Source organism: Galeopterus variegatus, unplaced genomic scaffold (assembly GCF_000696425.1).
Source record: "Galeopterus variegatus unplaced genomic scaffold, G_variegatus-3.0.2 Scaffold46, whole genome shotgun sequence".
Taxonomy (NCBI): domain Eukaryota; kingdom Metazoa; phylum Chordata; class Mammalia; order Dermoptera; family Cynocephalidae; genus Galeopterus; species Galeopterus variegatus.
In genome coordinates, this window is record NW_007726157.1 from 391,965 (window position 1) to 404,717 (window position 12,753).

The 12,753-nt window shown below is 38.2% G+C and overlaps 1 protein-coding gene across 2 annotated transcripts in view; it reads left to right on the forward strand.

Moving 5' to 3' along the window:
* The window catches only part of ANKIB1 (ankyrin repeat and IBR domain containing 1), a 139,158-nt gene that overhangs the window by 98,611 nt on the left and 27,794 nt on the right, over positions 1-12,753 (forward strand). For both annotated transcript variants that reach the window (XM_008572215.1, XM_008572223.1), the window contains exons 9-10: positions 821-987; positions 11,793-11,881. In XM_008572215.1, coding sequence (XP_008570437.1) covers positions 821-987; positions 11,793-11,881 — 256 coding nt within the window. The remainder of the gene's footprint in view (positions 1-820; positions 988-11,792; positions 11,882-12,753) is intronic.

Consider the following 12,753-nt stretch of genomic DNA (forward strand, 5'->3'; position numbering starts at 1 on the left):
CTCGGTTGTTGCCAGGCTGGATGCTAATGTTGGGGAGTGTGGCTGAGGTTCTCAGCCACCCCCACCACAGCTCAGGAGCCTGGGGTGGGGGGGTGCTTCTTGTGGTGGCAATATATTATACTCCTAAATATAAGTATTTAGAAATAAAGATTCCTAACTTGGAAATTTCTGATTTTTCTTAACATAAATAATAGTTTTATGATAAATTATAATGTCTATTTCATTTTTTTCTATATTTTCATCCAGGAGTTACTTGGAAGCATATATGCAAGTTACTTTCTTTTTTGAGTGATTTAAAAGTTACATTTTAACTGCCTTGTGCAGATTTTTCTTAGTCTAAACTCAAATATATGGACTTTTAAAGAAGTCCTACTTCTTTAACACTGAAAGCATCATAATATTGATTTGTATTAGGGTGCTGTTTAGAAATTTACTCTTCTAATACAACCAATAATTATATACAAGACTCTACTTATATTTCATCAGAATAGTGGCACATTGTATGAGAAAACATTTTTAAATTACATATTTTCTGTATGAGTAATTGCATCTTTACTTTATCATTATTTACCTAGTTTTTAGATTAAGAGAACGTAAATTTTAAAAATCGTGTTGTTAATAATTGCCACTTTTTACTTTCTTATTTTTTTGAGTACTTTCCCTTACTGTTTTAAGTATTTCTGCAGACTGACAACTCCTTGTATAATATTTATTTCACTCTTTTTTAGCTTTTAAAGTAAATTACCATAGAGGTATACTCTATATTAGAATTTAGAGTTAAAATATATTATTTTGTGTTTTGTTATTGCTGTTTAAACAGGCCTTTGTTGAAAATAATCCTGCCATTAAATGGTGTCCTACTCCAGCCTGTGAAAGAGCAGTCAGACTAACAAAACAAGGGTCAAATACATCTGGATCTGATACACTCAGCTTCCCATTGCTGAGAGCTCCTGCTGTAGATTGTGGAAAAGGACACCTCTTCTGCTGGTTAGTATAAGACAAATTGGGATCAAACTAATCACCTTTCTAACAGTTTTAAAGAGACTTTGTACCTTGAGTCAGGCCTTTAAATGGTAGTGTACTTGATATTATTATTAATTTTTAAAATGTGTAATAAGTTGTAATAGTTCATATTTAGCATAGATCATGTGCTTGATCTGTGCCAGACACTATGCCAATATGTTTTAAATATTGAGTTCTCCCAACAGTGCTATGAGTTGACTGCTATTATATGTCCATCTTACAGATAAGGAAATTCAGGCACAGAGGAATGCAGCTAGGAAGTGGCAGAAAAGGGATTAGAGTCCAGCTCTGTTTGATTTCATAGCCCATGCACATAAACTCTAATACCAGATTGCTGACCTTAGATTAGAAAATGTTAGAGTTTATCTTCTTGTAATACAAGCTCTGCCAGTGATTCTTAACCAGGGGTACCCAGGGTTACTAAGGAATCTTTTCAAAATTTTTATCCCAGACTCCAACAAGTGAGATTTTGATTAAGTAAGTTTTTCAGTGAGACTCAAAAAAAAAAATTCCCAAGTGATTCTAACGCACAATTCTAATTAGGAACCAATGACTACAGGCTTTTTTTGAGTCTTGTTTCGTTTAGTTTCTATTTCTAGTGTCTGATAAGTACTAAATAAGTATGAACTCAGGATGGAAAGGATATGTAACTCTGCATAATTGTTTGACTATATGTTTGTCAGCCATCAGCAGTCTACTTTATTCAGAGTACATTCAATTAACTGCTTTGTTTTAGTTATTAAATGATCAGAAAAAAGTATTCTGCTTTTTTGCTGATTTCCAGAATTATCGCCTATGCATGGATATACTTTAGATGGATATAAGATTCTCAGTTTACTTTTATACTTATCAGAAACCAAAGTCTATGGTACTGCTAAATAGTAAAAAGATGTAGTTATAGAACTATCCCTACCCTGACAAGTTTCTTATCCTCATAATCATCATTTGCTAAAAATATTTTATTTGCCAATCTATATATAGCACCAAACTCTTGGTTAGGGATCAGCAAACTACTGTGCATGTCTATTTCTGAAAGTAAAGTTTTATTAGAACACAGTTGTTTCCTAACTCCTCCTCAGTACTACACCATGAAAGATAAGGCTCTGGCTGCAGGAATGAGAAAGAAGTTAATGAACTTAACTATAAGCAAATAAATGGTATTTAGATGAATATGAATATACTTTATTCTAAAGTAGGAATATTAAAATAATAAAGGAGCTTTTTCTTCTGAGCCGGTGTGGGGTTTCTTAAGAAAATTAAACTCTAGTGCTCTAAGGCATTCATTTTATGCATGCTCTGCATCTAGAATGGTGCTGGAAAAAAAAAAAAAAAAAAAAAAAAAAAAAATAGAATGGTACTGTAGGTTTAATATCCTTTATCTGAAATGTTTGGGACCAGAAGTGTTTGGGATTTTTTTCAGATTTGGGGATATTTGCAGAATACATACCAGCTGAGCATTCCTAATCCAGAAATCCAAAATACTCCAGTGAGCATTTCCTTTGACCATCATGTTGGTACTCAAAAAGTTTTGGATTTTGTAGCATTTCAGATTTCTGATTTTTAGATTAGGGATGTGCAACCTATAATTATATATGTGAGAAATACCCTCACCTGTCCAATGCCAAAGAATGGACATGGAGACATGAGGTACAGTGGAGCGAGACTTTGATAGTGGTCTTGCAAGGTCGGGTATCTGATGGGCAAGCACACCTGAAACAGTTACAGCAAGGAATTTATTCCCTAGTGCGCAAGTCCCTCCCCGAGTTCCTCACTGGCTGAGTACTATGGGATGTACAATCTTCCTGGACATCACCTAAGTTTTAGTATATCCTTATAAGGCATTCCTTTGACAGCTCAGGACAAGCCCGTGAAAAAGGCCCGCCAAAAGTCCTGAGAAGGGAGAGGAACCAGGAAATAAAGAGAACAAAGGGCTGGTGACTAGCCACCATCTTGAGAAGTTATTTCTCAAGAGTAACATGCTATTTCTGAGCTCTGTTTGTTCAGGTACTCTCTGGGATCAGGGACTCTCTGGGAATGGATTGAGCCAGTTAAACAACTTTTGTTAAGCTATTCCTGAAAATGAATAGGCTATTTTCTTACATATACAATCCTTGCGAAAATTGAGAAAAATTATTGCATAAATCATTTTCTGAGTTCTCTGGTTCCGTTAAGGAATTCTGATTGAAAAAGGCTGATTTAGAGGATTGATTGGAAAGGCTACACAGAAGGAAAACATAAATTAGTAAAATATCTAGAAGGTAAAATAAAAAGATAGCATTTGCTGAGATTAGAGTAAAATAAGGTTTTGAAAGGAAAATAAAACCTGTGACTGGGGGCCGGCCCGGTGGCGCACTGGATAGTGCGCCGCTTGGGAAGCGCGGCGACGCTCCCGCCCGAGGGTTCGGATCCCACATGCAGACCGGTTCCCGCTCACTGGCTGAGCGAGGCGCAGGAGCAGCACCGAGGGTTGCGATCCCGTTGCCGGTCCCCGGTCCGGTGCGGGGGCAACACTGAGGGTTGCGATCCATTGCCGGACACAGAAAAAGACAAAAAGACAAAAAAAAAAAAAAAAACCTGTGACTGGCATTGTCTTCTTAAGCTCTGTGGTTTCTGTGGTGTAGCTTTTACTAGTTTTCGCTGTAGTTTAGCTTTTATTTTCTTGTATTCTTCCCCATTCTCTTTGTATGCTACAAGTAATAAGTTTGGTTTGACTGAAAATAAGGAAATAAAGGAAAACCTACCAATATAGGTCAGACTCTAAAAACTGTATATGTATGCTATAAACTGTAAATTTTTAGACCAACCTTTAAAGAAATATATCAGCCTACTCCTTCTCATACTTCATCAGGCTGGTTATTCTCAAGATCCATTGGAGACTATATGTCTAGAACACAGGCCCTACTTTGAATTTTATTTCAGTTCAAGGAATCTGAATGGCCATATGTACTAAGATCACATTTAGTAATTATTTACTCTTTCTCCTATTTATAAGGGTAGTAGTAGCAAATAGAATCATCATTTTCTGGACATAGCACCTTAGGGGAAGGGAAGAAGATGACTTAAATGAAATAAAAATAGGTTTTAAGGAGGGGCAAACTCAGATTTGTTCTTCCATTTAATCTTGCCTTTCAGTTTTGATATTCGCTAAGCTATAGGATTGTGAAGGGTGTGGGGGGGGCGGTCTGTGTGTAAAAATCCTAGGATTTTTCTACTTCACCTTCTGGCATTAATTTACAATCCCTGTTTTTACATTCTTACCTTCTTATTTTAGTCATATAGTATAAGAGCTTTGACCATAATCAGAAATTCTAAGTGGAAAATGGTCACGTTTTCTAGTTCCCTAATCCCTTATTTCCATGAAAAGCAAAATCTGCTCATGCAAAAGGAAGCTTTGTAAGAGAAATCTTGACAAAATAAAGGCATGTGATTTTGGTTTTGCTTCTCTTTCCCCAGAAAGTTCAGAAATAATTCTCTAAAGATTATAAAAACTGCAACAAATGACAATAATTGTTTCTTCTTTTTAAGAACTGCGTGTGACAGAATCAGTTGAGCCTTGCCCAGGAGATGTCTGCCTGGGTATGACAGTATATTCATTGTTGGGAAGGAAGGTGATAGTGGGCATTTCCCTTCCTACCACATGGTAACCCTTTCTGTTATAACTTGTTCACCAAGTTCTGTGCCCTTTGTGACTGAATCGAGGGTGCTTTCTCCGCCTAGCCTTTATAATTGATTCATAATTGTCTGATCTGCACAAAGTTATGTCCAGACAGTTTTCAAAACCTGAATGGACTTTGACTTGAGCCAATGACCTTTCCCCATTTTTCTTTGTGTTAAATAGAGTATGCTACTATGTAACTTCTCTGCCCTCTGAATTGACACAAAGTCCGTCTTCTCTGAGACAACTCTTTAACAAATTATTGTCAGAAATACTTCTTGACCGCCAAATCCTGATTTGTAAGAGAAGAGCTCAAATTTAACCTGGGATAGTGGGCATTTTCTGTCTTATGTCACAATGTCCTCTGGTCTCTTAATCACCAGTATTTCCAGTGGAAACTGAGAAACAACATGAAATTCTTTTTCTAAAGCCATAGATAGTCAAACATATTTGAGAGTTATTCACTGAAATTGACTAGCAGGAATATTCTAAATAGTAATCTGGTGGGGTTATTAATATATCACTCAGCCGTGGAACATTTATTTACTGGAACTATGCAAAGACGCCTTTAAAATAGTGTCATCACCTCCAAGAAACAAATTTAAACCCCTGATAGAAAGGTTTGAATCATAATGATGCATAGGTTGAGAAACTACAGTATCAGGTTTCTAGTCTACTTATGTTTCCAGTGAATCAGAGTACAACGTGCCGACTTGTCAAGTATTTAGGGAAAACTCTGAAAGTGAATGTCGTTGCATTAAAGTTGTCATCAACTCATTCCGTTTTTCAGTACTCATGATAATGATTTTGACAACACCTACCTTCCTTGTTAGGATCATGAATCTTAATTGAGTTAAAGCAATAGTTTCATGCTTCATCTCCCTCTCCACAGACTTCACAGGCAAAGGGACTCTGCAAGAGTCCTCTGAGCAAAATAGATGAAGTTGTCCTTATTTGTGGATCTTAATAGTTGCATCTTGTCTTCTCTTACAAAATCACCCTCAGACTCTAATGGAAAAAAGGTTTTTCCAGATGGGCAGTGTCAAGCTATTAAAGTTTCAGAGTCCTGCCAACTAGCAAAATGTTTCCCAGCTCTTCCGAGGCCCAGAAATAAAAACATGCTATTTATTTGACAGAGTGCCACCACAAGACCTTATTTAAATATTATGTTATACAAAGTAGGGTACCCTACAAAATACATACTGCTTTGGAGTTCAGTTTATCAGATTTCAGTAGAGCAAAGATTGATATTGATCTGGGGACAGAGGACATGCATTTGATACTTAGTTCTGCCACTAATCAGCTGTGTGGCTTGGTGATAAACAAGCATTATCTTTTATAATAATTTGGTAATAAAATAGAAATCTTCTTATCTGATGTAGTCAACATAAAGAGTGCTAATTCCAGAGCCCAACTATTTAGCTTTAAATTTTAGATCATCCACTTGCTACCTGTGTGAACTTTGGCAGGTTACTGAACCTCTCTGTGCATGTAAAATGGGATAAACAGTACCAATCTCAAAGAGTTGTTATGAGGATTATATGAGTCAGTATATGTCAAGTATTTAGAACATTGCCTGGTATACTCAAAAATGTTAGCTGAGAGGGAGTATCACAATGATTTCTACTTAATGCACTCAAGATTGGTTTTTAATACAGTTCTAAAATGGCATTGAACTGAAGTTGGCCAACTTCTTGATACAAATTCCTTCTTTCAAGTAATGACACTTGAAACTTTAGTAGATTTTTCTTTTTCCAGAACTCTTTGGAGCCACTGTATATTCCTGCCAACAGTGTGCGTATTGACATGTTTTCAAGGAAGGAGCTGTTCTTAGATCTGTTGATATTAGGTTAGCCATCCGATCATATTTGGACAAGGTTGAGGACTTTAGATTAGACAACCCCCACCCCCGCTTTTTGTTTTTTATAATCTCTTACCAGGGCACTTTTTTTCCCTGAATAACCCACTCTATTGGTGTCTCTAGCTAAGATTCAGTTGGCTATGTGCCAATATTCTTCTCCCCATACACTTGTTTTAGTGATATTTTGAGATGTTTTTTAAAAAAAAAAAAAATTATTAATATTACTTTTTTTTGCATTCTGAATTGTTGTTGCAGAGCAGTTGGGTAGGAAGGGGAGAGGGGAGGGGAATAAAGTGGGAGGAGGAGGAAGGAAGGGCAGCATGATGGAGGCCTGTGACATCCTCATTCCAGGAAGGGAGACCAGGGGGCTTCTGGTGGCAGCTCAGTGATCTCTGGGCTAGATGGAGATGTCAGGCAGCATGTGGCTGAAGCAATCTGTCCCCAACCACCCCAGCTGGGGAGCCCGGGGCACGTCCTGTGGCAGCTCGGTGGTCATGGCTGGGCTGGGAGCAGTTGGGGGGCGGGGAGTGGCTGAGGCCCATGGCTCAGGAGGCTTCTGTTGCTCGTAGGGTTTATAGGTGTTCTTTGGTGGTGGTAGACCTTTACTGGTTAATATCAAACTTTGTCTCTGATCTGTGGGTATTTTGTTTTTTCTTTCAGTTCTGTGTTGGATTATTTGCTATTCCCACCACTTAAACTCTACACTGGAACTAATGTGCTGTCCTTTGGTTACTTCTTAAATGGGGAAACTTCCTTAGGGAACCAGCACCTGAGCCTTGTGATTGAGCTAAATTGTTGATTTGTTGCTGATAGGGAAGGCTTTTTGTGCAGCTCAGGTTTTAATTGTTGACCTTGTAAGATCTTCCAGGTCTTGTGATGTCTGATACACCTGGATTTTGTGGAAACTCTAGTCTGGGCCTGAGTCTTTTCAGCAAACTGCACCCCCAGCAGTTCCTGACCAGTCTCCACTGACTGAGCGTGTGCTGAGTGGAGGGCAGATCAGCTGTCCATCCTGTGCCCCAGTGTTCCCCCAGTGGCCCAACTCCCCCACTGCCTGCACTCCAAACACTTCCAATGAGACAGGCCATGCACCGGTCCCTTGCTATGACTCATCGGCCTCTGAGTGGCTCCTTTTTTCAGTTGTCTGTGGCTCCTCACTTCTGTGCAGGGCAACAGGAACCCTGTTAGTGCTCTTGCTGGCCTGGGGGCCACCAAGACTCTCTTCTCCCCTGCCACCTCCAAGTAACTTCATATGAAGGGCACAGCAGTGGTTTTTGCCAGCTCTTGCTCCATGTGCTTGCCAGAGCCAGCCTTGAAGCAGCTGGGGCTTGAAATGGTGAAAACAGTTTCTTCTTTCTCTCATTGTGGCTTCTCCTGCCTTCATGAACTCTGTAGATCTCACCTCCTCTTCCCCTGAGCTCTAGCAGCCCCAGCTCGGCTGTCATTCCTTTTTAGTAGTTGTAAATTAGTTGATTTGTGGGAGAGAGCGACGCTGGGGACCATCTATTTTGCCATCTTGACCAGCGAGATGAAGTTGCAACAAATACCAGGTCCTTTAGAATACTTGTCACCCATTATTCGTTAAAACTTTCTTCAGAAATTTAGCTTTCTAGTATCCATAGCACATTCTACTCTCTATTACTTTTTTTTTCCTTTTTTTTTTTTTTCCCCCTTTTGTCTTTTTTTTTTTTTTTTTGACCGGTAACGGGATTGCAACCCTCGGTGTCACGCCCGCACCGCGCTCAACCAGTGAGCGGACTGGTCTCTATATGGGATCCGAACCCTCGGCGGGAGCGCCGCCGCACTCTCAAGCGCCGCACTCTACCAAGTGCGCCACCAGTCCAGCCCTATTAATTTTCTCATAATAACCTCTCTTCTCTACATTGACAATCCAGGTTATCAGTCACCTATTGTATCTGGTAGCATTATTGTTACTATACTTTGGAGAAGTTCAAACTTATTTTCCCAGATGCCTTAGTAAGTGTCTCCTTTTTATACCCACTCTTAGTATTGCATTGGAAAATAGTAGAAACTGTGCCAACTTCTTATAAAACCTTGAAGTAATCTTACTGATTGGGCTGGCACTCAGGGAAAAATAGCAGGTCTGTGTCCTCCTGTGAGATTATGGAAAAGAAAACCTTCTGTGGCTTTTTTTTTTTTTCAGACTCTATTTGAAAACATTGGGCTTTTTTTTCACCATGATTATTTTCTTTTTTCTGTCAGAAAATATATATATTTTCTCAATATATAAGTATTGAATATTATATATTCTCAATATATAAGTATTTATTCTGCTAGGAAAAGGATATTAAATATGCTGTTTAATCTCCAAGGAAAAATATCTTAAACTTAATGGAAATACTTTATTTCATTGACTTCACTTGTTTGTTTTAGATACTTCAGATATACAAGGGTATTTCAAAGAGTTCATAGAAAGATAACCTCTTAATTCTATTTTTCCACAAACTTTTTGAAGTAGCCTCTTGAAAGGGTATTTTGCACCTCAAGACTTGTTTCCCCAGTTTTCTTAACATATAATTGACAAAAAGCCTTTTTTTTTTTAAATGAGTTGTGAAAAATGTAGATTCTGCATTCCCACATGTATTCTCCAGCACCATATGGAATCCCTGTTGCTAGATTTGTAGGCATATTTCTTACTCTGGTGTATGCTAGCATGTGTGCCAAATTAAAACTAACAATTACCACAGATATCCCTTACATTTCTGGAAAACAAAGTTGATTTTAATATACACCAAAGTGAATCTAATATACGCACTTCCATTTTTCATCAACCCAGTATTTTTTGAATGTCTCTTAAGTTACTGTTAAGTTGCTAGGAGCTCTATAAAGCCACAGTTATGGAAAAGATTTCCCAGGTGACAGGTTAGGTGATGTCAGGAATGTAAAAATACTAAATTATCTTTTCAGGATTTTTTTTTTTTACCATTGAATCATTTTTAAGTATGCAATTCAGTGGCATTAATTGCATTCACAATGCAACCATCACCCCTATCCATTTTCAGAACTTTTTCTTGATACCAGATAGAAAGTCTATAACAATTAAGGAGTAATTCCCCTTACTCTCCTACCCCAGCTGCTGGTAACCACCATTCTACTTTCTGGTCTCTCCGAATTAGCCTGTTCTAGATCTTTAAATTAAGTAGAATCCTACAATATTTATCTTTTTATGTCTGGCTTATTTTATTTACAACATGTTTTCAAGATTCATCCATGTTGTAGCATGTATAAGAATATCATTCCTTTTTATGGCTGTATAATATTCCTCTGTATATATATATATATAACACAATTTGTTTATCCAGTCACCTGTTGATGGACACTCGGGTTGTTTCTACCTTTTGGCTATTGCGAATAGTACTGCTATGAACGTTGGTGTACAAGTTTGAGTCCTTGCTTTCAGTTCTTTTAGGTATATGCCTAAGAGTGGAATTGCTGAATCATATGGTAATTCTATGTTTAACTTTATGAGGAACCACCAAATTGTTTTCCATAGCAGCTACATCAGCATTTACATTTCTACTGGGAATAACAAGGTTTCCAATTTTTGCACAGCCTCACCAACACTTGTTATATTCTGTTTTCTTGATGTGTGAAATAGAATTGGTACATTCTTAATATAGTGAAATATTACCTCTTACTCTGTAAGACTCTGCCTGAGTCACTTGGTGTGCTTTCTTAACAGACTTAACCTTTGCAAATAAGATCTTTATTTAAAATAACACTGATGATGATGATAATGATGTCACTTCCAGATTGAGTATTTCTCTCCCCAAAATAATATTATTAACTAGAATAATTAGCTTTGTAATATACAGTATAGCCTCATATTGAATTAAAATGAATTTTGTTTGTTTTGTTCTGATGGCTGGCCGGTTCTGGGATCTGAACCCATGACTTTGGTGTTATAGGCTATACTCTGACTGACTGAGTTAACTGGCCATCCCAAAATGAGCAATTTATAAAGGCTTTAAGCTCTTTTTAGTGTTTGACTTTTTGGTGTCATCATTTTAGTGGGAAAACTCTTGTTTAATTCTTTGGTCTCCCCCCTTTTTTCCTTTAAATAACTGTCTCTGTCCTCCCCTCCTTTATCACCTCCACATAAAGGAATTCCTGCTCCCCTTTCGCCATAGCACATTGCCCAGCCAGCAGGGAAATCCTACCCTGGGCCAGGAGAAGTGTAGGAGGCAACTGCATCTACTGCAGTGGCAGCTTTTTACCCCATACACAGAGAGATGGCATTGACTGTAGCTGCATTTTTTTGCTGCTTCTCCCCCAGACCTCTTCTATTTTTTGCTCCTCCATCAAGACCAGTATTTGACTTTTTATATAGCTATAGAAAGAATACAAAATTGAGTTACAAATGATAAATTGATGTTTTTACTTATTTAAATCAAAATTTGCCAAATTCCAGTAAAAGTAAATTAGGTTGCCCTAGCTGTTACCTGGGAATTCAGAGGTAAAAGTAACTGCAAAAATGTGACTTAAAATAGTGCTTCTCAAACTATAAAATGAAGAAGGGTCATATGGTAATTTTGACAAAATGCAGATTCTAATCTATTGGTCTAGTGGGGCCTGCTCTTCTGCGTGTCTTACAAGCTTCTGAATAAAGGCAGTTCTGCTACCTTGAGTAACAACAATTTTTAAAGTATTAGTGAAGATAAAACCTAATTGATGGGGCCGGCCTGGTGGCGCACTGCCACAGTGCGCCGCTTGGGAGCGCGGCGGCGCTCCCGCCGAAGGTTCGGATCCCACGTACAGACCGGCCGCTCACTGGCTGAGCAAGGTGCGGGCGCAACACCGAGGGTTGCGATCCCTCTGCCAGTCCCAGTCCGGTACAGGCGCGACACTGAGGGTTGCGATCCTTTGCCGGTCACGAAAAAAGACAAAAAGGAAAAAAAAAAAAAAACCTAATTGATAAAATTTATTATAGCTTTTAAGGCATGCAAAACTAAGTTATAAGTTAGGTAATTTATAGATTACTAGGTAATCTGTTTGTAACTTTTGAAATGTATAAGTGAATGTACTGATTAAAAAAAAAAAAAAACTAGTCCAGTGGTATCAAATATTGGAATTAAATTTTCAATTCCTCTGTTGAAATACTTCATCTCTCATTAGTCCCTATGCCTTAATGATTTCACCTTTAAAATTGGAAGAGTACTTCCCACCTATTTTTTTCACCTGATATTGATGAATAATATTTTTAAATTGCACTTTCTATGTTTTCTTCTTTAGGGAGTGCCTTGGTGAAGCACATGAGCCTTGTGACTGCCAAACATGGAAAAATTGGCTGCAAAAAATAACTGAAATGAAACCAGAAGAACGTAAGAGGAATTTTTTTTTATTATGAAACATAGTTGATTATACCTATCCGTGGTGTACAGAGGTGAATATCAACATCTGTGTGCAATATGTGACAGTCAAATCAGGATAATTAGTATATTCAACATTATACATTGTAGTCGTTATTCATGGCCCTTTACGAATTCTTCCCTTATCCCCCCTCTCCCTCCCCCTTTCCCACCACTGGTAACCTCAGTTCTGTTCTCTCCTTTTGAAAGTTGATCATAGTATTGTGATTGTTATATCTTTCTTTCTTTCTTTCTTTTTTTTTATTTGTGTATTTGTTATCTCCCAGTTATGATTGAGGACATGCAGTATTTCTCTTTCTGTGTAGGGCTTATTTCACTTAACATAATTTTCTGTAAGTTTATCCATGTTGCTGCAAATGGCAATATTTCATTCTTTCTATGGGAGAGTAGTATTCCATTATTTAAATATACCACATTTTCTTTATCCAGTCGTCTGATGATGGACATTTAGATTGGTTCCAAGTTTTGGCTACTGTAAATAGAGCTGCAGTAAACATAGGAGTGCAGGTATCCCTTCAACATGATGATTTCTGGGCTGAGCCCGTGGCGCACTCGGGAGAGTGGGGCGCTGGGAGCGCAATAGCGCTCCCGTCGCGGGTTCAGATCCTATATAGGGATGGTCAGTGCGCTCACTGGCTGAGCGCGGTGCGGCCGGTCTCAAAAAAGGACAAAAAAAAAAACATTATGATTTCTATTCCTTTGGGTATATTCCCAGCAGTGGTATTGCTGGATTGTTTGGCAGTTCTGTCTGTAGTTGTTTGAGGAACCTCCATACCATTTTCATAATGGCTGCACCAATATACAGTCCCACCAACAGTATAGGA